This window comes from Elephantulus edwardii, unplaced genomic scaffold (assembly GCF_000299155.1).
Source record: "Elephantulus edwardii isolate Elephantulus edwardi_28Jun2011 unplaced genomic scaffold, EleEdw1.0 scaffold00296, whole genome shotgun sequence".
NCBI lineage: Eukaryota > Metazoa > Chordata > Mammalia > Macroscelidea > Macroscelididae > Elephantulus > Elephantulus edwardii.
Window position 1 is genome coordinate 2,519,084 of NW_006400046.1, and position 23,785 is coordinate 2,542,868.

General features: G+C 49.4%; 3 protein-coding genes across 3 annotated transcripts; 2 read left to right on the plus strand and 1 right to left on the minus strand.

Moving 5' to 3' along the window:
• The first annotated feature begins 713 nt into the window (after window positions 1–713).
• Window positions 714–7,056, plus strand: RTBDN (retbindin). Its single transcript, XM_006900832.1, has 7 exons — window positions 714–780; window positions 876–883; window positions 3,936–4,107; window positions 4,859–4,925; window positions 5,029–5,112; window positions 6,136–6,232; window positions 6,826–7,056. The coding sequence occupies exons 1-7, from the start codon at window positions 714–716 to the stop codon at window positions 7,054–7,056; spliced, it is 726 nt and encodes a 241-aa protein (XP_006900894.1).
• A 4,037-nt stretch (window positions 7,057–11,093) lies between these two features.
• On the minus strand, window positions 11,094–16,997 carry RNASEH2A (ribonuclease H2, subunit A). Its single transcript, XM_006900795.1, has 8 exons — window positions 16,871–16,997; window positions 16,626–16,697; window positions 16,371–16,497; window positions 16,156–16,243; window positions 12,530–12,667; window positions 12,335–12,422; window positions 11,329–11,452; window positions 11,094–11,226 (listed from the first exon to the last, which is right to left on the minus strand). The coding sequence occupies exons 1-8, from the start codon at window positions 16,995–16,997 to the stop codon at window positions 11,094–11,096; spliced, it is 897 nt and encodes a 298-aa protein (XP_006900857.1).
• Window positions 16,998–21,332: 4,335 nt separating this feature from the next.
• PRDX2 (peroxiredoxin 2) lies at window positions 21,333–23,464 on the plus strand. The gene is made up of 5 exons (XM_006900796.1): window positions 21,333–21,435; window positions 21,526–21,679; window positions 22,310–22,432; window positions 22,606–22,736; window positions 23,379–23,464. The coding sequence occupies exons 1-5, from the start codon at window positions 21,333–21,335 to the stop codon at window positions 23,462–23,464; spliced, it is 597 nt and encodes a 198-aa protein (XP_006900858.1).
• Window positions 23,465–23,785: the final 321 nt, after the last annotated feature.

A 23,785-nucleotide genomic window follows, 5' to 3' on the forward strand; every position in this document is an offset into this window, starting at 1 on the left:
CCTGGCCACAGCTGCCCGCGCGCGGGGGAGGGGCCTCAGATGGCCTCGTGGGAGCCAGGCCACCGGGAGAGACCCCGAACAGGGCCACCCTAGGGGAGAGCCACTCGCGTGAGGAGACCCTAACCAGAGACATTCCTCATGTGACAGCCCCCTTCCCGCGACCCCCTCTAGGGACTCACATTCCTCCGGGGAGAAGGGTGCACAGGGAGGTTCCCCCCAATCAAGAAATCTTCTCAGACCTCGAAAATAATTCCTTAGAAAAATGACCCCCGGAGTCCATGCTCCTCAAATACCCCTTCACCCTATGAAGAGACATTGACCGGAACGCATCCCCACGAGTGACCTTTCAACATTCCAGCGAGACCTCTCCTCTCAAATAAGCCATACACCCTGGTGGAAGATTGTGCCCACCTGACTCTACATTCTAAGGAAAGACATTCTGGTAAAGCGACGGTTTTCACTCCGGGAGACCCCTCTTTACAAGAGAGATCCTGGGAAAACGTTCCCATGGAGAAGTCCTTTCAGAAAAATATTTACACAAATAGATTCTCCTTCCTCTCCACCCTCTTCAATGCTTAGGCTCTCCCAGAGAGCAGAGAACCCTAAATCTAGTAACCTCCTCGCTCCTGCTCGGAATTAAGTAGCCAGGCCAGCCCAGCTGTATTTATAGGAGCGATTAGCTGGTAGTTGAGAAGAGGGGTTGCAGAGGGGCCATGTTTCCTGGAGCTGAAGAGGGGAACTTCGGAGACCTCACTCACGATCTGAGCATTCGGCAGCAGGGTAGGGAGGGAAAGCCTAGGGATCTGGGCTCAGGGCAGATCCCAGGGACCTTGAGGGTGTCGTCATTGGGTGGGGCACTGTCTGCTCACCAATAGGAGTAAAGGTGAGGTCTCTAATTGGATGTTCCTGCGGCTAGAACCCATCTCTTTATCAGCGGCTTTACACCTTTGCCTGAGTAATTTCAGAGTCTCTTTGTCTTTCTATCTCTCAGCATCATGCAGAGCTGTTGTGTTGCTGAGTCTATTTCTTTCTTATTTTCCTTTTTTTTTTTTTTTACCTCACTCTGTCCATGGTCAGGACTTCCCTTCTGGAGTTCCATTTCAAAGTGGTGGCTTCTTCGGTTGCTCTCCCTGGTGCTGATCCCACAAGCACCTGTCCATGGTGCTGAAACCTGCATTTAGATGAGAAATGAGGTTAGGGGATGCAAAGGTCTATGCCTAGTAGGAGGTAGAAGCCCAAAAGTGGGCTGGCCGAACCTATGAGCACCCTGAAGCATGCCCAAGACAGATCAGCTTATGAAGGCTGAATTTACAGGACATCACCAAGGACCTATGAAGAGGTCACGAGACAGCTGCCTGAAGCTTTCATTTACTTGACACTGAGCACCTATAGTTGGTAAGTTGTATTCTGGAAACTTCCGAGAGCAGTGAGGGATAAACAGAAACTCAGTCCCACCCTAGTGAGAGGGATACATACAACAGACTCATGGTAGTAGTCACAACACACACCCCCACCCTGCAAGCACAAGTATACCAACACTTTTCAGTAAACACAGACTCACATAAATGCATTTACACATTAGGTAAATACCAAGCAAATACAAAGACTCTGAAAATACAAATTCTGCAAACATAAACACATACAAACACGTGTACAAATAAAAGACATACTCTATAAGTATATAAACAGCTACATACAAACACATACTTAGAAAACATGCACACACTCAACAAATGTAGTCACAATAAAGACAAATATATAAGCACATTCAATTAAACACAAATAATTCAGAACCAGAGCTCAGTTATGTGCAAATATACTCTTTCCTTAAGCAACATCCTTGGCACCAGCAGTCAAGAAATCAAAAGACACTTTGCATTGGGTAATTCTGCTGTCAAGGAGCTCTCTAAGGTGTTAAAGAGCAGTGATGTGAGTTTAAAGACTGAGGTGCTTCTCATTCAAGCTATTGTCTTTTCAATTTCTTGTTACACATCTGAAAGTTGGACAATGACTAAGGAAGATAGGAGAAGGATCAATGTCTTTAAGTCATGATGGAGAAGTGTACTGAATATCCCAGGGACTGCCAAAAGAACAAATATGTCTTCAAGAAAGAACAGTCAGCATACTCCTTGGAAGCAAGGATGGTGAAGCTTCTTCTCCCATATTTTGGCCATGTTATGAGGAAGAATTAGTCCTTGGACAGGACATCATGCTTTGTCAGCGAAAGAGAGGAAGATCCTCAATGAAATGTATTGATGCAATGACTGTAATATGGGCTCAAGTATATTATAAATAATAAGGTTGACACAGGATAATGCAAGGTTCAGCTCCATTTTCATAAGGTCATTATGAGTTGCAGTTGCTTGGACAGCACCTAACAACAATTAGCAAGCATAACGTATGGGCAAACACACACCCACACCCCTAAAGGCATGGGCTGTCTCTCATCTCCTTCACTATATCAATTTTTAAAGAGTATAGCCTTATTAATGGAAATCCAAAATCTCTGTAAATGCTCATTAAAATTATTTTTAAAAAAGCAATAAGTTGCAAACTTTAAAACAAACAAACAAAAAAGAGTATAGCCTTATATGCTCTGTCCACAGTTTCTTCTCAGACCTGACACATCCAGGTTCTTAATAAAGGTTTATTGAATGGATGAATGAGTTGATGTAAGGTTCACAAAGAGCATACACTCGCAGAAGCTGCAGGACACAGCTACACGTACATACATACATACATTTCAGATGAAGACGCACACTCTGTTTGACGCCTGACCATGCTCTCTCTTGTTCACTCACAGCCAATAACAAGTATCCCACTGATTTACAATATCTCCACAGGGATATCCACACTGATCCTATATTACCATCTTTAAATTTTCTGATTCTTACTCAGCTGCACACATATCCTGGGACACATACAGGCCCTATAAACCAGATACACATACAACTACCCAGAAAAGAGATAAATATAAACATAAGTCACCCAACAAACTCATACAAACATGTTCAATGCACACCCAGCACCAAGGGACAGATAGGTGCACCAAGCACACACATCACATAATTACACCGTCAACACACACACACACACACACACACACACTCAGCACAAACAGCTAGAGATTAGGTTACAAACAACATAAAAACATAAATAGACACACTTGCCTTGGGTCCCTGGGGCTTTCGTCAGCTGGAGGAGGGGCTGGAGAGATGGGAAGTCCTGCCCTTGTAAGAAACCACGCCCCTTTCGACTTCCCTGGTTTCCTGCACTTGACCCTGAGGTGTCTCAGCAGCCCTCAGATCTTCTTCTCTAACAGGTGAGAACCGGCCTGGGGTGGCGGGAATAGGGAAGGGATTGTCCTGTCTCCATAGCCCCCCTACCTCAGCTTTCCCTGCACCTGGAGCTTTTGGGGCTCAGGGCACAATCCAAGCCCTGACACAGCCAAGCTTGGTACCAAAGGCCCAACCTTGGGAGGCAGTCCTTAAGCCGATTGTGGACTGAGAGAAGGTGACCGTGAGAGAGGCCCATGGGAATCAAGAGAGAGGGAGGAGGCTGGGCAGAGATGAGGGAGGAATTACTGGAAGGCGGCTGGGTGTCAGAAGAGCTGGAGAACACCCATTGTTCTAAAAAATGAGGGGGTGCCTGAGGTCTGAGGTTGGTGAGAGACTATGATTGAAGCTGGGGCATGAAGTTTGGGGGTGGCCTGGATCTGAAGGGGATGGATCTGATGAAGGAGGAAGCTCCTGGGTTAGAGGCAGACCTTGGTGCCCCTTGGGATTTGAAGGCTCCAGCCATTGTACAGGCTCCTAATGAGCTTTGCAGCCTCTAACCTGCCTGGCACTGCCTCCTGGCTGTGCACTGGGAGGGTGCCACTGAGCTCCCAGAAAGAGACGGCCTAATCCCTCCACCCCAGCTGGTTCTTATCTCAGGTGGACATGGCCAGGGGCTACACTGGATCCAGCAGCCTGGCCTGGTCCCTTCAACTAACCCTGGCATGCACTCTGCTGGGGGCCTGTGGAGGGAGCCGCCTGATCCAAGCTAGACATTGGGGACACCATGGGCTGGTAGCCAATCTGGATGCAGGCCAGCTGCATCTGGCAGGTGAGTGCCTCAGAACCTACCTAACCCTATCATCTAGGAACCCTCACCATACCAGAATTTTCTTGTGAGAGGGGCCACCAGGATGGACAGTGAGGACTAGTGCCAAAGAGTGGACGTTAGGTGATGAGACAGGTTGGCAAAAGCCACAGATCAATAGTAATTAATTATTATAAAACACAGCATATAGAAATGATTTTATAAAACAAAACAAACTGTACAGGAATGAAACAACATATACAAATGATTGTATAAATGGAAATGGTTCATAACACACAATGTAAATTAAAGAAACAATGAATGATTATATGTAAACCAATTAAAAAAGAGAGAAGGAAGAGAACATGCTCTTGAGACAACTGTCTGGTTTCAAATCTAATCTCTCCACTTCTTAGCTGTGACACCAGCAAAATAACTTACCCTTTCTGGGCCTCACACAGTCCATTAAAAAGAAAATAACAGACCTATCTCATAGAGGTCTGTGGAGATAAAAAATAAGTGCAATTGCACCTCTACAAAGCACAATGATAAATAAATTCATTGTGATAAATGGTTATTATTACTTAAAGTTGTATTTACACATGAAACATATGTCTATACTTAATTAAGGTTTATGTCTGGGGAAAAGATGTAGATAAGGATTTTCTCTGTTTAGAGGACACCCTCCACCTTGACTTGGTTTCCTACCCCTACTTTAATATCTAAGACCCTAGTTCATGAGCTTTCCTCTCATCAAGACCCTGTTGTCTCTCAGAGATGGACACATCGGAGGAATCTGGCCCTGGGACTCTCCCAGAACTCTGTGCGGCAGCAAGTCCCAGGTGAGCAGTGTCCTGTGGCATCTCTTGTTCCGGTTGTTCCCAGGAGGGCCCTGAAGCCCTCTCCTTCCCTGACCCGTGGGGGTCTGTCTCTTTCAATGTTCAGGTGTGAATACTTCCTGCATCACCTCCAAAGTGCTCTCCGGAGTCAGGTCCACCTGCCACTCTGCGCTGAGCTCTGCGAGGACTGGTAGGACTAGGTGGTATTGGGGGCTGGGTGTAGTGTCCAGGAGGGCCGAATGGGGGTGTCTACTGTTAACTTAGCCCTGTGCTGGATGTGCATAGTCTGACTAGAAGGAGCCAATGTCTTCGATTGGAAACAGAATGAGGTAGGGCAGTGCAGTCCCAGCTTAAGGACTGTGTGGAGTTGTGGCCTTTATGGACCTGGGTACTCAAGGATTGGGGCCCTTGTTTAAAAGTGAGAAAAATTATGCACACCCATGTTTATTGTGGCTTTGTTCGCAATAGCAAAGAGCTGGAAACAACCCACGTGTCCATCAAAAAAATGAATGGATAGACAAGCTCTGGTATATTCACACAATGGAATATTATGCAGCATTGAAAACAAGGAACTCATGAAATACTATACTAAGTAGATGATCCTGGAGGGCATTATGCTGAGTGAAATATCTCAGTCACAAAAGGACAAATATTGCATAGGGCCACTTTGTAAAATGGGACTGACACTGGGGTTGACAGGGAAGGAGGGAAGGAATGATGTATTGAAACAGATGAGGGAAAGAACTGTTTAAAAGGTATATATGATTGGGTATTATTGTCATGACAGGAGTCCAGAATAAAGGCTGCGCAGTAGAGTGGACTTGGGATGAGAGATTGCGTAACAATGAAAGAGTTTTACTTTTCAAGAAGAAGCATGAACTGGGGGGGGGGGCAGGGAGAAAAGTACAACAATGAATAACAGTAAACCGTAAATCTCTGTAAACTTTCATTAAAATTATTTTTAAAAAGTAAAAAATAATGAGGAAGAGTAGAAGCTGAGCGAGAAGAATGGTGCTAGATCTTCAGATGTGGGCCCACTTATGAGCTGGGTCTAGGCATGGATGGAAGAGTGGATTGCATGGGGAGTGAGAGACCTAAATGTTCAGGCTCCCAGGGGAGTCGTTCTCAGAGGGAGGGTCAAGACACACACCGACTGGGGCCTTGGACTGCGGGCCTTCCTACCTACCTTCATCTCTCCACACGCCAACCCCAGGCTCTCCTCCTGTGAAGCTGATGTCATCTGTGGTCATGCTTGGCTGTCACCGCCCGAAGGGAGGAGCTGTGAGCTTGGCTGCCGTACCTATGGGCAGGTGAGCCTGGGACAGAGGGCAAGGACAGGGGAGAGACTCCCCTCATCAAGTCCTGGTCCTAAACTCTAGATCACGTAGACGGGCATTCTCCAGGTCTCCTCCTCTGTCTCAAAACCCAGCCACCACACTAGGAGGCGTCCACACCCTCTCTAGGACCCAGCTGTCTGGATTAGTCCTCTCCACGGGACCAATCCGGACTGGATCCGGCCCACAGTGCCACCAGGAGGACAGCGAAGGCAGGACACACACACACACACACACACACACACACACACACACACACACACACACACACACACACACACACACTGCCACAGGCCACATACCTGATTCTCTCCCTCTCATCTGCGTTCCTCCAGACCTACTAGGAACTAACCCTAACCCTAACCCTAACCCTTCTCAAGGCTTTGGCCCAAGCCTAGTCGCGCCCACAGCTTCCCAGGTGGATCCGCCCCATGGTCCCATCGCCCTTTAGTCCCTTCCCACGCTGAAAGTACTGGACATCTCTTCCCAAGGCCAGATCCTTGGCCACGCCTCAAGCCCCGCCCCCGTGCACCTGGCCCCGCCCACTCAGACCCCACCCTTTCTCCCAGACCTTCGTGGATGGCGAGCACCTTTGCCGCTCGGTTCTGGGCCGCACCTGGGCGGTGGCAGCTCCAGGATCCCGACGCTGCCTTGACGTCTCTGCCTCGGTGCTGCCGCGTCCCAGACCCCGGCGGCGGGCCCGGGAGGCCACTTCCTGGCGTCTCCGGCGGCGCCCTCGTACCTCGATCCTGGACCCTGCCTCCAGTGGAAGTGGCAGTGGAAGCGGCAGCGGGCCCTAGATGGGGCCTGGTCTTGGGTGGGAGATGCAGCCCTCGCCCAGGCCTGCCCCCTCCAGAAATCCAGCTCCCTACCCCTCTCCCTTACCCCCTTCCCGATTCCCCAGTCCCATCCCTCTGTCCTTAGGCCCAGACTCCCTTCTCTGCAGGTTCTCCAAGAGAAAGCTCATAGTCCGCTTTCTCTCCTGAATAAAGTCACTAGCTAGAGCACTGGATGTGGCTGCTTCTTGCAGAAATCAGTGGGAAAGAGGGTTGCCACATGTTGACAGAAGTCTCATCTGTGATCATGTTCTGGGGTTAGAATCGATCCACACTCAAGTGCAAAAGATGATTGACCTATACTTAACAAGCATTTTCTTTTAAAATAAACATGGAGGAAGAACAGGAAAATAGATAAGAAACACTGCATTGGAACAGATGAGGGGGAAAACCGTCTGGAAGGAATATATCATTAGATATTTTTTTTTTAATGTATGACAACAATCTGGAACAAGAGGTGCATTGCAAAGTGAACTGGGGGAGAGAGAACAGAGGAGGAGGGAGAAAAATGTGCAACCATGAATGAATGCTTTTAAAATGGGGGGGGGAAGCCCCGAACAGAGCAAGGGAACAGTTTTAAGAAGAAAAAAGCATTTAATTCGGTGTCAGAGAAAATAGGGTTCTTTCAGCTGCAAAAACCAAACTTATTTCATAATCCCCAGATCTGAAACAGTGACTAAAAAACCCAACAACAAATAAACAACCCCAAATCCCTAACTATAACTTCAGGAATAGCTGTATCCAGGCACTTAAGTGGTGCCTCTTAGGGCATTCTTTCCCTGGGGTACACTCTGGGACAGATCTATAAATGGATCAGCAATTCCATGTTTCCAGTGGTGAAAGTGGCCCTGTTGTTAGTTGCCATGCAATCAACTTTGACTCATGGTGAGGTGACCGTGTGCACCAGCAAAGTGATGCCCAGTCCAATACCATCTTCACAGTCAATGGCATGCTCAAGCACATTTTGAGGCACGGTAGATTTTCAGTGACTTCCAACCTAGGGGCTCACCTTGCTGCACAATGCTGGATGACATTCTTTTGTAACCCATAGGGGTTCTATTGGTTGATTTCCAGAAATTGCCAAGCATGGTTTTTCCTAGTTTAAGTCTAGCAATTCTGTTGAAACCTATTCCCATGGGTGATCCTGCTGATAACACACAAACCACCAAAGTAAGATGAGTTGGCAGGCAGGTGGTGGCAAGTCGGCCTCACTCTCTGCAAAGCCAGCATTGTTCCAACTGGTCATCAGATCAAACACTATCTAGAAAGCTGCTGTGCTCTGACTGGCCTAATCTAGGCTATGAAATGTTTTCTATCAATGGGCTTAGGTCCACCTGAATCATATGGACTGAGAAAAGGGGTGGGTCATCCCTCAAACACAGGTACTGAAATGAAACAAAGAGGGAGGTGTGCTGGGCAGAGGATCAAGGTAAACTAACTATAGAAAATGAAGGCTACCACCCAGGCCTGAGGGAGCTCAGTGGCTGAGTGGTAAGCAACTGTGCTGCAAAGCCCAAGGCAGGCAGTGCAAATCCCCCAGATACTGTGCAGGATGGGCAATCTCCTCCCACGCGATTTACTGCATCTGAAAACCTGCTGGAGGGTCAGCTGAGTCAATTCATACTAGACAAACACACATCATCATTATCCTGGGTCTAAGGGAGTTCTGATGGCGTAATCCGTAGGAAGTTGCTCTGCTAAGCCGAAGGTTGTTGCCTAACAGTTCAAAATCACCAGCTGCTCCGAGGGAGAAAGGCTATCCTTCCCAAGTGATCTGTGGCTTTGAGAATGCACTGGAGGGTCAGCTGCCAGCTCTCCAGATTGCAATGACTTTCACTTTTAAGCATGTGTCAGCGGTACGGGGCTTACAATTCCATTCTCGCACGTAATCATGCTGGACTTGTGCATGTTTGGCTTTTCTAAGCCAGTTTCCTCATCTGTAAGTTATCTACTTTTCTCAAGGAAGAAAACTAAGATTACTCTCACAGAACAGTTGAATTAAATGTTAATGCAAGCTTTTCTGATTGTCAACTGCTATGTAGTAATTTCAAAGTTACCAAATTTATTGATATATTTTCTCCCATGGTTTTGGTGGCTTACTGGGTTCAGCTGGTTATTCCTGTTAGAAGTCTCTCACGCCAGTGCAGCTAGTGGCCAGGACAGGAGTCACCCCGAAAACTATGCCTTGAACTATAGCTAGAGTTGTCAGCCAAGACAGACTACATGTGTCCTGTGTGGGTGCAAAGACCCCAGACAGGATGGCAGCTGAGTTCCCGGGGAACTGTCCCAAGGAACACTTCCCAGCTAGGAATTAGCTCACCTGTAATGGCCTAGCTTGGAGGTCATGCAGTGTTGTCTTCTGTTGCTTTCTATCCACTTAAAATGAGCCATCAATGTCAGCTCATATTCAAGGCAAGAGGGCAGATTCAAAGCAGAAATGTCAAAGAAAGTGCTTACAATGTATCTAACACATAATACATGTAGTGCAACCATTACTTTTTTTAGGAACTGTTACTATGTTATTGTGACAAGGCATGGAGGCACTTGTGTAGTTTGTTCAAATCCACCAGATGCTCCGCTTCAGGAGAAGGGGCAATCTCCTCCTGTGCCAATCGGATCAGATTCAATGGCACATGACAAGAAGGGCATAAAAAAAAGATACAGAAGGATTTCTGAGCAGATCAAGCTAAATGCGTAAATCTTATCCTAGGTATTCATGGCCAAGCCATGGTATCTTCAACTGCATCTTATCCATCTGACAATGAATGACTAAAGACAATAGAAGAATCAATGTTTTTGGCAGTTTCACAGATTGCCAAAAAAATCAATTCTGTCTTGAAGGAAGTGCAGCAAAAAGGCTCTTTAGGAGTTAACAATAATGAGGGGAGCTCTGGTAGCCTAGTGGCAAGAAGCTGCACTACAACCCCAGAGGTCTGAGTTTCAAATCCACCAGATGCTCTGTTGTAGAATGGACAATCTCCTATACTAGTCAGATCTGGTTTGATGGTACACAAATAAAACACCATTTTTTTTAAAGGGAAAGGATAGTGAAATTTCATCTCACTTGCTGAGAGACATTGTGCTGGTAAAGGCAGAGGGTCAGGGGAATAAGGACCCTCAATGAGATGGACTGACAGTGACTACCACAGTGGGCCTCAGCAGGACAGAGATCATGAGGACAGCACAGGACAGGGTTTCTAGGAACTGTCCATTTGATGGCATGTAACAACAGGTACTCTGAGCTGTTTATATGGACCACAGGACGGCAGCTGAGTTCAAATCGCAAAGGCCTTGAACACCAAGCCAAAGCACTTGTACGTGATTATGGGGTGACAGGCACAGAAGACTTAAGTGGAGGAAGGCCCATCGGGCTGTTGCTTTTGCCATCCAGCTAGAGTAAGAGTGGGACGGAGGGTGACAAGGTGAGGGTGCTCCCAGGGCAATGACTTCCAGAAGCATTTGGAGGAATACCCAAAGGGCCACAGGTCTGAGATTAATTGAAAACTCTCAAACCCTGGAGATGTTCAGTTGGTCTAAAGAGGGGCTAGGACTTTGCATTTTAAGAGAACTCTAGCATACAGGGAACAAGGAAGGCCTCTGGACAAACATCTGGTGAAATAAAACATGAAAAATTTGAGGGTAGTTTGCTTCCACCTGAATGAAAAGAATGCAACTACAGGAAGAGCAGGTATCTGCCCACATGTGCACCAGGTCACACCACTACCGCTGCAGGACCCACAGACACCAGCAAGCTGAGGGCAGGGCAGATGGGAAGTTTCTGGATGTCCTTCTAAATTTGAATCATACTGATATGCCGTGTATTTTAAAAATAAAGCCAATCAATTGGATGGCCCTATGTCAAGCTTTCCAAAGGCAGTGCCGCGAGCCAGCCACTTTGTCTCCAACCCAAAGTACAAACCCTACACTTGACCTGGCTTTCCTTAATGGTTTTAATTGGAAACAGGGACACAGGAGAGCCAGGTGAAGGGGTCACTGTTTGGTTAGAGGGTGGTGGCCGATTCCAGACTGCGCTCCTGGAAGTATCGGTGAGGGAGGCGGGAACGGGGACCTTCACTGACGAAGTAAGATGTGATCCTGCCGAGTCCCTCTTGATCTTCTGCTTCGGAGTCCTCCCTGTTGGAGGGAAGTAATAATATTGATTTTTCCAGAGGAAACAGTCTCTCAAATCAAGAATTAGCCTACACCTCCCCCTCACCTTCTCCCCCCAGCACTCACCACGTGACACCTTCTGCCTCCTTCTCCAAGATGCTCTGGGCTGTGCGCCAACTGAATCGGACAAACTGGGGGAAGCCGAACACAGGCTCCACATGCTTCTTCAACCACGCTTTTGTCTTGGGGTCTGGGGAATGGGTTGGACAATGGCACCTAAGATGAACCCCAATATCCAAGCCACCTGAGGTCCTGCCACCTCATCTTGGGCCTCCTAAGCCACCTTTCACTTTGAGCATCTTCCTGCTTCAACATCTTTGCAAAGGCAGCACCAAGCCCCACAGTTGTTCAAATTGCCATTTAGGAAGTTTGCCTCAGAGATTGCTCTGACCCTTGAAGAACAACAGTAATTAAATCAGCACTAGGCCAAGCTCCCCAAGGAGTGATGAGCTCACTGGGGCCTGGGAGGTTCTTATTTTTATTACTTACTGCTCTATAACCAGGGCTCAGCCATGCAGGGTCTCTACCAGCTGCTCAGAAGTGAGGAATGAACCCCCAAACTATTTCTGATGCAGACTTAATTTCTTCACTTGGGCTTCTCACCAAGTTCCGGTTACCGACTGGCTGTGCTGTGCTGGCTCACCCTACCCAAGCCCTCTCTGGGCCACAAAGAGGATAAGAAAGTTCCTGGAACCCAGACACTGAATGTTCAGAGACCCTTATCTGTGTGTGAGGGAGGAAGAGGCTGAACTTCAGAGCTTAAAGCAAGTGGTGGAACTGAGATCAAGCCACAGCTACTGAACAAGAGTCTTTCCCAGTTCCTTTAAAGTGAAAAGGTGTCCACCTTGGGTCTCAATCCCTCAGAGGGGCTGCAGAGACACAGCCATGTGAGAGGAGGACCAGCTCTGCAGCATACTGGCTATGGCCAATGGCACCTCCCTCTGAGCCTCTTCTGCTATGGAGTGAGATTGCCTAAAATTTCCAGACCATGCTCAGCCCTGGCCAGCTTAGTATTACACTGCTGGTGTTGTGTTGGGGCAGCTTCAGAGGCGGCCGCACTGCTGTCTCTCACCATTGGGGTAGCCTGAGCCATAATCAGTATCCAAGTCTTGCAACTTCTCCACAAACTGCCAGTTCTTCACCGCCTGGTCCCGGGCCACCTATGGACAGAACAGGCACTCAGACTATCCCTCCTCCCACACCAAGCACTGCTGACCTTCTGCCCAGGAAGGTGCTAGGAGCTGGCCTAGGCCCAGTGGGGACTGACCTTGGCACAGATGCTGGCAGCACTGACCACAGGATAAAGGGCATCTGCTTTGGCCTTGACTGTCACCTCAATCCCAGGAAAGCGCTGCTGCAGCCGCTCTTGGTACTTCTCTGGCATTCCCACAGTGTCCACGAATACCTGGCACAGCAACAGACGTGGCTCTGATGAGCAAATATGCAAAAATTATTTTTGAGTATGTTACTGCTGTTATGTGCCGTCGAGTCACCTGTGACTCACTGCAGCTCTGAAGCCTGCCCTGTCCTGAGCCAGTCTCACTGGTTCCAAAACATCAATCCCCACTGTCCCAGTTATTTTATCAATCCATCTCATGCAGGATCTTCCTCCATCCTTCTGAGCATGATGTCCTTCTCCAAGGACTGGTCCCTCTTGGACACATGCCTTTGGGCATGTGAGATAAAGCTCCAAAATCCTAGCCTCCAAGACGACACTTGGTTTTACCTTCTCCAAGACAGTATAAGACCGTGCAAATCATCAAGCCTCATGGCCTCTGCATTTCTGTCCGTCACCCGTAATATTTTTCTTCCAACTCATCTGAAGACTAGGTCTTTCTTACCAATTCATATTACGGATCTTAGCAAGCACAACTCCCCTTAGAGGCTTCCTTCTATCATCCTGCATCCCGTGTTACCATCCATCTCTCCCATACTTATTAGGAACTTATGGTGCCAGGTCAGGCAGGTAATAATCCCTCCCTTGTGGAGTAGACACTCTGGTGAGGGACACAGACAAGAAACAGGACAAATAAAAGCCTCAGGGACAGCCAAAAGGAATTATAATTTTAAGAGGGGATTGCTGTTTTTGTTGATTGCTGTCGAGTCAAACACGACTCAAAGAGACCCATGGACAAAAGGCCTGAGACACACACCCATGTTTATCATGGCTTTGTTCACGAGAGCAAGGAGCTGGAAACAACCCAAGTGCCCACCAACAAACGAATGGATAGAGCAGCTCTGGTATATTCACACAATGGAATCCTATGCTACACTGAAAAACAAGGAACTCATGCAACATTATTCAAAATGGGTGACCCTGGAGGACATTATGCTGAGTGAAGTATCTCAGTCACAAAAAGATAAATAATGCATGGTGCCACTGTTGTAAAACAGGACTGACATTGGGGTTGGGAGGAGACTGAGAAAGATGGGATTTAATTATGTATACTGCACTGAAGCAGATGAGGGAGAAAACTGTTTAAGAGAGATATGTGATTAGGTATTTTTGTCATGACAGTAGTCTAGAGAGAAGGCTACATGGTGGAGTGGACCTGGAGGAGCGTTTGTAAAACAATGAAAGAATTTTTCTTTTACTTTTACAAGAGGGTAGTGTACTAGGGGGAAGGGCTGGGAGGGGAGAAAAGTGCAACAATGAATGAATGGAAATCCAAAGTCTCGGAAAATTTTTACTGAAATTAATAATAAATTTAAGTAAAACAAAACAAAAAAGAAGAAAGAAAAACATTAGAAATACCCAAAGAAAGAAAAAGCAGCAGAAGAATTTAAAAAAAAAAAAAAAAAAAAGGCCTGAAACCTTTCTATAACTATCGTCATTTATCAAAGTTCATAGTTTCCAGAGGCATGCTGTTTAGGAAGCGGATGCCATTCCTGCTTCCAGTAAGAGGTGAAAAAGGAGGTTTAAGAAAGGCCTGAACAAGTAATGTTTCTATAAAGAGCTGAAACAGGGGAATCACGGAGCCATGCAGAGTTCTGAGAAAAAGTGCTCCAGGCCCTGGTGGGCAGTAGCAGGCCTCATCGATGGAACAGAATGTGGAGAAACAAGACCTGAGAAGTAACAGAGGCAAATGGTATCTGTGGGATCATTACTATTTGCAGATATGCATTTCTTTTGTTTACCAGCTGAATGTCTTCTCATATTAGACCTTGAATCCTTGGATCCAGGGCTGCTTTGTCCTACCACATAAAGAGCACAGGCCTGAAACACCTCTTCAAGGAGGCCTCCTCTGCTACCTTTGCAGCCTCAGGCATTTGCCCTTGTTATTATCTCTAAACAGCCTGTTCTTGGCCTCTGTTCCCTCAATGCAATGCTGATTAACACTTCTCTTTGGCAATTTAATCTCTCCTCTACCCAACTGTGGGAGACCCCCATGGAGAGGTACTCCTGCCACGATCATGTGAAGATGGCAGAGCATTTACACATGATATACAGAAACTCAGGAAAGTGAGGAACTGCTAATGCGACCAAGTAATTATCTCAACATGCTAAGTTCCCAGATGTGGTGGAGGGGCCAAAGAGTCCATGGAACTATGGTGCTTGCTTCGAAACTAAAACCCAAAGTTGTTTGTCTTAACTTGCTCTTTAAGAAGACTAATAGCCCATCAACAAGTGAACTGAAAAAGAAGCTGTGGTATAATCACACAATGGAATACTATGCTGCATTGAAAAAAAAGGAACTCATGCAGTATTATTCAAAATGGGTGACCCTGGAGGACATTATGCTGAGTGAAATATCTCAGTCATAAAAGGACAAACACTGCATAGTGCCACTGTTGTAAAATAGGAGTGACATTGGGGTTGGGGGGAGACTGAGAAAGATGGGATTTAATTACATATACTGCACTGAAACAGATGAGGGAGAAAACTGCTTAAAAGCGATATGTGATTAGGTATTACTGTCATGACAGGAGTCTAGAACTAAGGCTGCATAGTGAAGTGGACTTGGGGGAGGGATTATATAATAATGAAACAATTTTTCTTTTACTTTTCCAAAAGGATAGTGTACTAGGGGTAAGGGTTGGAAGAGGAGAAAAGTGCAACAATGAATGAATGGAATTCCAAAGTCTCTGTAAATTTTCATTATAATTAATAATTTTTATTTTTTATTTTTAAAATAAGACAACTAGTAATACTCTAGTTTGTCTGGAGCATACTAATTTTCGGTATTTTTACTAAAGATTTTTTTTTTACTAAAGATTTTTCAGAGTGGGAGCCATTATCAGTTAAATGAACAGATCACACATTCAGGTGTTGGGTTTTTTTTTAAAAAAAGGACTAATACGAAGGCTAAAGGCTACCTGTACGCTTCTCTTTCTTGAGTTGAGTAGTCCCCTGACCCCCTTCTTTTTTTTTTTAGGGTAAAATTAATTTAATAGTCTATTTGCATAGTTCTGGGGCTGGGGGTGTGCATGTGGCTGGCCTCCCTGGGCCCCAGCCCCAACAGCGCCAGGACCCCCACTGACCCCCTTCTTAAAGATTAAATTATGCCTGTATTTTCTTTTAATCGCTGTTTCGCGCCCCTTTTCTACATACCCTCGTCCTGTGTTCTGGGTAAAGATCAGGGTTATGGGCAGGTGGTTAAGGGCACTGTGTCCTGGGTGAAGATGGGGGCTGTGGGCAAGTGGACAGATATGAGATTTGTTCTGGGACAGTCTCTGAAAAGAGACTAAGGGCTGGGGAACTAGGAGGGTTCCACACTAGTGCTCAGTGGGGCAAACGGTCAGGCAAGAAAAGGGGCAAAAGACAAAAGTAACAAACTTTAGTGGGGCACTTGCCATGGCTCAGATGCAGAACCTGCCCCTGTACTTTCACTCCTACTTCATGCAGAAATGATTTAATGGGGACATCCCGGATATTTGATCACTTAGGCTCACCTGGGTGACATTCACGCCCTGATCCAGCGCATACTGCACCAACCCGGCTGCCGTATCATGGGACAGGGAATTCAAGTTGTATTTGACCCTGAGGTGCAAGAACACAGCCCAGTTAACTCCTTTTCAGCCAGCTCGAAAATACCCCCAAGTTCTCAACCTCCTGCCTCCAATGAGACAACGCCGGGGTAGGGTGGTGTGGAAAGAAGGGTGCTCACCGCCCAAGCATGCTAGTAGAGATGAGGTTTGGAGACAGCACATCCAGTGCCCAGCCCACAAAATCCCTGTCTTCCTCCATTTTTGCAAAGAGCCGTTCCCGCTCGTTCTCTGACAGAGTCTTTGAATCTGGGAGGGGAATTGGAAAAGAACATTTCTGCCTCTCTTGGTTCCTTGCCTCCTCCTCCAGTTCCCAATTGTCCCTGCAAGGGAAACCACCTTGCCCATCCCCATTCCACACCCCGCCTCTGGCTCACCTGCTACTTTCAGAGCCTTTAGATCTTCCAGACGGGACAGAGGACAATAACAGACGGCGTAGACCATGGGGCCTGGGGGGGAGGGGTGTCAGATTTCCACGAGTGGGGTGATCCCGAGTGCAAGGTGCGAGCCCAAGAAAGCCCCCATCCCTGCGCCATCATCACTGCTTTTCATGCCCACTGGCACAAGGCCACCGACATCACTACTCTCGCGCCCCTCCCCCACCCTGGCCTTGGGGGCGCACCAAGCACCGGGCCCCGGCCCGCCTCATCCACGCCCAGGGCGCAGGGCTCCTTGCGGCACACCACGGGCACAGGTGAGCTCAGGCGGCAGCGGCCCGTATTGTCCTTCTCCAGCTCGCTGAGATCCATGCCGCCAACTCGAAGCGACCACGAGCCACAATGAAGACAACCGCAAACAAACTTTTCCGCGCGGGTCTCGCGCGAGCTCAGCGGCGTTCGCTAGCGACCAATCAGCACGCAGGACACGCCCCTGACGTTTGCCCTACTGCCGTCGACGCCGCTCCCGCGCAGCCTCCTGGGAATTGTAGTTCTCAAGATCGAGCACGCCGCTCTTTGGTGGGGTCACTCCGTAGACTGGGCGGCTTTCCAACCTCCGCACGATAGGCTCCAGACCCCCACCCAAAGGAGCTGATGAAAGACAAGGAAAATAGAACGAGAAACTGTGACAGGCCATGGAAGACCCAAACTCCAGTAGTCGTTGTTACTGCTACATTAAAACCAACTCATAGCTGACCCTTCAAGAGGGTTTTCAGAGACTCCCGTGATGGGGGTGGGGAGGGAGTGGGAATTGCCCATCCTTCCTCCCCGGAGCAGCTGGTGGATTTGAACTGCTCGTCTTTGGGTTGGCAACCCGTGGTCAAACAGAGCTCTTGACTCTGGGGGGTGGGGGGTGTGTGTGTATGTGTGTGTGTGTGTAAAGGCATACGGAGTGAATGGGTCTAGAGGATCAAATGCAACTACGTTCTGCAAGAGCTCTTGACTCTTGGTGTGTGTGTGTAAAGGCATATGCAACTACATTCTGCAAGTATAGGTCTCCACGTCACCGAGTCTCGAGTCTCGGTCCCCAAATTTGGATTCAGGCCCATTACTGAGCATACTTATACACACACACACACACACACACACACACACACACACACACACAGAGTCAAATCTACCTGAATTAGGGGCCTTCACTCCTACCTGGACTCGAGTCATCATGGGGGTCCCCTCCACTCTCTCTGTGTCCTCCATCTGCCCTGCTCTGCGCCTCCTACCCTTTCTCACTGAGACTGAGCCTCCTTCACTTCCAAATCGGTATTCCAGACTTCAATCAGGTTTATATCAGATTTCCAACTCACCACACAGGCTCATTGCCCAATCCGAGCTTCCTTATCTCTTCTTCCCACAAGCCTCCACTGCCCTTCCTCTTCCCCAGTCTCTCCAAGGTTCATGCCTCCCAGTTCTGTATGTGGTCCTTACCACTTCTCTGCCTCTATTCCCAGGTTTCAGCGGGACTCTCTCTTGTCCTCATCAGGTGGGCGACTTCTCCCCACCAGACGACCATCCTTTACTCAAAGTCCTAGTTCATCCCTCCACATCTTCCTTGTTCCTGTCTCCTGCTGCCTTCCTCTTACCTATGGGTCTCCACGACCTAGGTCATACCCCTTGCGTTTGGGTTTTAGACCCTTGTCACCCTTCGGCTCACCCTGCACCACCCTTGACATTCACGCCTCTGGACTCCACATCCCCATAAGGGCTCCACCCTCTTTTATCCTGTTTCTCACCCCTGGCTCAGGGCCTCCAGTTGCACTGGATCGGTTTACAGAATGGACAGTGCCGTTGCCGGCAGGGGCGCACCTGCACCAGGTTCTTCTGATCCATGAACACTGGGCCCGGTGCAGTGCCCACCACCTCTCGGCTGCGCTCCTCCTTCCCTAAGTGGCAGACACAGCGCCACCTTCCCCACGGGCTCAGGATCTTGTCTTCAAGGTCTATGGGTAAAAAGTTGAGATGAAGAACTAGGTCCCCAGAGCCCCACGGCGGTCAAATCAATTCAGATGAGACAGAACTGAGCCATAGCTGACCCTCCAACAGGTTTTCAGAGGTAGTAAATCGCTCGGGAGTTGACTGCTCAGCTTTCTCCGGTGAAGCAGGGGGTGGATTCAAACTGCGTACCTTTGTGTTGGCAGTGCAATTTCTTTTCGCTAAGCTACCAGTGCTCCCTAACAACACTATAGGTCGGAATAGCACTAACTGCTTCATAGGGTTTTGTTTCTGAGGCTGTAAATTTTTTAAATTTTATTATTTTTTGTGCATTGTACCGTCAAATCAGATCTGACTGGTACAGGAGGAGATTGTCCCTCCTTCTCCAGCAGAGCATCTGGTGGATTCGAACCAGGCACATCTGGGATTGCAGTGTAGCTTCTTGCCACTAGGCCACCAGAGCTCCCTCGAGGCTGTAAATTTTTACAGAAGCAGACTGTTCTCATCTTTCCTCTGGGAAGCAGCTGGTGGGTTCAGACCACTGTCCTTGGTTAACAGCCTTACACACAGTGCCACTGTGAGTCCTTGAAGACTCAAATATAGGGAAAGAGTCCCCTTATGTCTTCCTCAAGCCATTTCAGTCAAATGCAGAAAGTGACCAAGCCATCCTATGCTGGCACATTTGGTGAATGGCTCACTAGGGTGCAAACCCACACCTCCCACCTATGCCAACCTGCCAGCTGGGAGTGTGGTACAACACTTCTGTGTGCCTGTCTCTGACTCTGGCCTTGAGGGGTGTGGCCTTGGCCTCTCCAGTGGGCACTCTGCCACCAGACCAGCAGGGCTGTTAGGTGGTTAATTAAATGACATAATTAAATGACATCATGAAGATACTTAAAGCCCCTGGCACTGTGTTAGCACACAGAACAAAAACAACCTTTATGATCACTTTTTAAAGCAGCTACTTATTTGGCACTTACTGGATGTCCTTTACAAGCATTCTCAGGTTGATTCCTCCCCACGCCTTTCTGAGGCAGGTCTTACCCTGATCCCAGACTCACAGGGCCCAGCCACGTGCCCTGCCACTGTCTCCTCCACAGGCCTCCACCTAGCTGGCCTCTTTCCACGCCTCCGTTGGGCCTTTTGCCTTTGTACTTGCTGTTCTCTCTCCCTGGAACATCCAGTTCCACCAATTTCTTGCAGTTTTGGCTTTTGCTTGTCTTCCTGACTGCACTGATTATGTATCTGCCTCAGCAGAGCTGTCTCTGTTTTCCCACACTGAACCATCTCCTTCTTTCTCCAGCTCTGCTCTTCCTAACATCAGTCCTTAGAAAGGACGTGCTGGCAGAAGTAGAGGGGTCAGTGAAAGAGAGCAAAACCCTCAAGGAGATAGAGCGACACAGTCACTCTTTAACAATGGACTTGAACATGGCCGAGATCGTGACGATGGAGCAGGTTAGGGCAACATTCTGATAGATCTGTAGTTCACAGGGTCTCTATGAATCATAGTCGCCTCAAAGGCAGCAAACCCCCACCCAAGAGTTGACATACCGTCCGCGTTTGTGCTTCCGGTCAGCTCACACCCTCTTTTCCAACTGTGCACTATTTACAGGCAATCTGTTTACCAATTTACAGATGGGGAAACTGATCCTGAGAGAAAAGTAACCACCAAACTAAACAGAGTAGGGATCTAGCATTGTGGGAGGTGGTCAGCTGGTAGGGTCGTACCCCCCACCACCCCGCACCTGCGAATGGTACCCTCACACCTTCATCGCCGCATCCTGCGGTTACCTTTCTCCAGCTGCAGCAGCCTCAGCTGCTCCCAGGTGTCGCCTGCGCTTGGCTGGCCGAAGTACTGGTAGTCAGAGAGGTCTTGGCCGGACGTCGCCAGCAACGGGAGCATCAGAGGCAGCAGCAGGAGCGCCGCCGGACTCCAGGCCATGCGGGACGCCAACCGCCCACCACGAGTTCCAGGGTCCAGCTCCGGCCAGGCTACCCCAGTTGGCCGGGGCAATGGTCGTAGTCGGCCGCTACGGGCCTCCTCCGGCGGGTTCAGGCGCGTGGACCCCACCAGCTGCGCACCCCCTCGGCCCGGCGCAGTGGACCCGACCGCTCCGCGCTCCCCCGCGCCCTGCGCGTCATGGTTCAGGCCGCTCATAAAAGGCTTGTGCGGCCCGGGGCGCACCTGACGCCGAGAACGTGAGTCTGCGCTGCTCTTGTCCTCGTGTCCGGCCTTACCCCACGCAGGTACCGCGCGCGCACCCACCTGGGGGACCCACTTTCGAGCAGGCCGCGGCCCCATCCGCACCTTATCACTGGCCGCCTTTGTTTTCCTCCGGCCGCGGTGGCTGCCTTTGTCCTTGCTGGGGAAACCGCGGCCGGAGCCTCAGAATGCAGACTGGGTCACTGTGCACCCCTCTCCCTGCTCACGGGGGGGCTCCTTTGTCTCGCCCCTGCTGGCGCCACTACCCTCGGGCGACAGGCTCAGAGGGCCTGGCAGCGGCGGCCCGGCCGCTAGTCTTGTGGTCAGGGGGCGGGTCCTCGCCACCTTGGTGTCCCGCAAACCGGGTACCAGGGACGGGGGGGGGGGGGGGGCCAGTGCTGCGACCGCGCCGCTCTAACGGGACCTGGGACGCAGCGTGACCTTGGGAAGGGAGGACAAAGGGTCTTCCCGGGCACGCTGACCAGGCGAGGTGGGGGTGGTCTCAGCTTTCAGTCATGGCCTCCGGCAACGCGCACATCGGAAAGCCCGCCCCCAACTTCCAGGCCACTGCAGTGGTGGATGGCGCTTTCAAGGAGGTGAAGCTTTCCGACTACAAAGGTGAGGGCAGCGTGGAGGGGGCCCAGGGAGTTAGGGCCCAGGCAAACGGAGGTCTGGGCCTTAACTCCTTGCTGACACCCCCGCACCCAGGGAAGTACGTGGTGCTCTTTTTCTACCCGCTGGACTTCACCTTCGTGTGCCCCACCGAGATCATCGCCTTCAGCGAGCATGCCGACGACTTCCGCAAGCTGGGCTGCGAGGTGCTGGGGGTCTCCGTGGACTCGCAGTTCACGCATCTGGCTTGGTATGCAGGGGATGGAGGTGGGATTGAGAGACTGGGGTGTGGGGGACGGAGGGGCTGGTGGGCAGCAAGAGGCCCACACCTTAGGGTCCTAGCTGTGTGCTCTGACCATTGCCCAACCTCAGGCCTCCCTTTTCCCATCCCGAAAAGAATGGAAATAATGACACCCAGTCAAAGCCCTGATGACAGTAATTAACGTTTGAGAAGGAGTTGCTTGGCGCCCAGAGTTGTAGATGCTTTATCTCACTCATTTTTGGGGAGGGAGATAGATTGCCTCATTACCTAAAGGTGGAAACTCCAGTTCAAGGGAGTCAAGGGCTGGGCCCCAGGTTCACAGAGCTAAAGAAGTGGCCTAGGCTCTAACACCTGCATTCTGCATGATGTTGGGCTTCTTTCTGTTAGAAGCACATGTGAAGGCACTCAGGCGGGCCCGAGTTGGCCCAGCTGCTAGAACCAACCCCTGGACTTACACTAGGGTGGGGTGGGTGGGGTGCCCAGGAAGGCACTGAAAGCCCTTATCTCCCACCTCCAGGGCCCCCATCCCAGTTTTTATCTCTTTTGGGCCCAAAGGGCAAGGAGCCTGCTGCTGTTCTGGGCCCCCTCAGTTTCCAGTCTTGTCTCCCCAACCCCCAGGATCAACACACCCCGGAAGGAAGGCGGCTTGGGCCCTCTGAACATCCCCTTGCTGGCAGATGTGACAAGAAGCTTGTCCCTTGATTATGGTGTGCTGAAGGAAGATGAGGGCATTGCTTACAGGTATGGAAGGGATCCTCAGCCAGGCTCTGGGAGCCTCGTCTCCAGGGTAAGGGGACCATGCTTGGACAATGCTCTCTCTGCTCCAAGGCCTGTGAAGTGCAGAAGGTGGGTGGGTGCTCCTGCTTCTGGCCTCAGGAGTTCCTGGTTCTTCACTGTGACCCTAATGTCTCTAGGGGCCTTTTTATCATCGATGGCAAGGGTATCCTTCGTCAGATCACAGTCAATGACTTGCCTGTGGGGCGTTCCGTGGAAGAGGCTCTGCGGCTGGTCCAGGCCTTCCAGTACACAGATGAGCATGGGGAAGGTGAGTGGGTTACACACTCACCTCCATCACTCATATAAACATTTGTCTGCCTCCCATACTACCTGAATAGTGGGATGTTAGGACCCCGAAGACAATTCTGTTCAGGCCTTGTCTTCAGGATGCCTATCCTTCTAGGCAAGCTGGGAGGTAACAGGAGCCATAGAAGAAATTAGACAACCAGATGCTCTGCTGGAGAAGGGGGGTTGGGGGGGTCAATCTCCTCCTGTACTAATCAGATCGATTTGACAGTACACACACACAAAATAATAAAACTTTTTTTTTTTTAAAAGAAGGAATTAGACATTTCAAGTCAGGCTTGAATAATGCTAGCTGGATCACAGTATTTTTTCATATAACGAGGTGGTCTGGCTATACACTCTCAGAGTCCACTAGGGCTGGGCTGAGGGACAGAGATAAGAGCCAGAGAACTATCAGCCAGAAAATACTGCAGCTGGGCCCATGAGGGTAGACACAGGAGACAGAATGGAGGGCTTCTGTCAGCATGCATATTCTTGGGCTTGGACCACTAAGCCTCAGGTGTTTTCTTCTGTAGCTCAGGTCATTGTTTTGCCTCTAGGGCCCCTGCTTTTGTCCTTTACTTGAACATGAGGCTCACACATGCTTCCCCATGTCTTTCTATAGTATGTCCCGCTGGCTGGAAGCCTGGCAGTGACACGATCAAGCCCAACGTGGATGACAGCAAGGAATACTTCTCCAAACACAACTAGACTGGCAGGCAGAGGACAAGTCTAGGTCCTCTGTCCCCACCTGTGCCCCTGCCTGGGTGCCCTATACTGACCCAGGAAAAGGCCTGCCCTGTTCTGTTGAAACTCGGATCTGGGACCCTCAAGGCTTGGGCTAGGCCTTTTCCTTCACTATTCTTCCCCTGTGTTGGGGAGAACTAATGAATAGTGACCCCCCCCCCTTCCCAGGGCCCACTCATGGAGGCACAGTACTCGGTGATTCATAATAAACTATTAGGAACAGGTGTGAATCTGTGTCATTCCCGGCTTTAATCCATCACCCTGAGGTTTCTGGTCTGAGAAGCC

Excerpts from the sequence above, each read along its gene's own strand:
- PRDX2 (XM_006900796.1), top strand. The coding sequence starts at position 21,333 with ATGGCCTCCGGCAACGCGCACATCGGAAAGCCCGCCCCCAACTTCCAG. Across the intron at positions 21,436-21,525 it reads GAAGCTTTCCGACTACAAAG|GGAAGTACGTGGTGCTCTTT; the intron begins GTGAGGGCAGCG and ends CCCCGCACCCAG. Across the intron at positions 21,680-22,309 it reads CAGTTCACGCATCTGGCTTG|GATCAACACACCCCGGAAGG; the intron begins GTATGCAGGGGA and ends CCCAACCCCCAG.
- RNASEH2A (XM_006900795.1), bottom strand. The coding sequence starts at position 16,997 with ATGGATCTCAGCGAGCTGGAGAAGGACAATACGGGCCGCTGCCGCCTG. Across the intron at positions 16,698-16,870 it reads GGGCCGGGGCCCGGTGCTTG|GCCCCATGGTCTACGCCGTC; the intron begins GTGCGCCCCCAA and ends CCTCCCCCCCAG. Across the intron at positions 11,227-11,328 it reads GAGGCAGAAGGTGTCACGTG|GGAGGACTCCGAAGCAGAAG; the intron begins GTGAGTGCTGGG and ends TCCCTCCAACAG.
- RTBDN (XM_006900832.1), top strand. The coding sequence starts at position 714 with ATGTTTCCTGGAGCTGAAGAGGGGAACTTCGGAGACCTCACTCACGAT. Across the intron at positions 4,108-4,858 it reads AGGCCAGCTGCATCTGGCAG|AGATGGACACATCGGAGGAA; the intron begins GTGAGTGCCTCA and ends GTTGTCTCTCAG. Across the intron at positions 5,113-6,135 it reads GCTGAGCTCTGCGAGGACTG|GCTCTCCTCCTGTGAAGCTG; the intron begins GTAGGACTAGGT and ends CGCCAACCCCAG.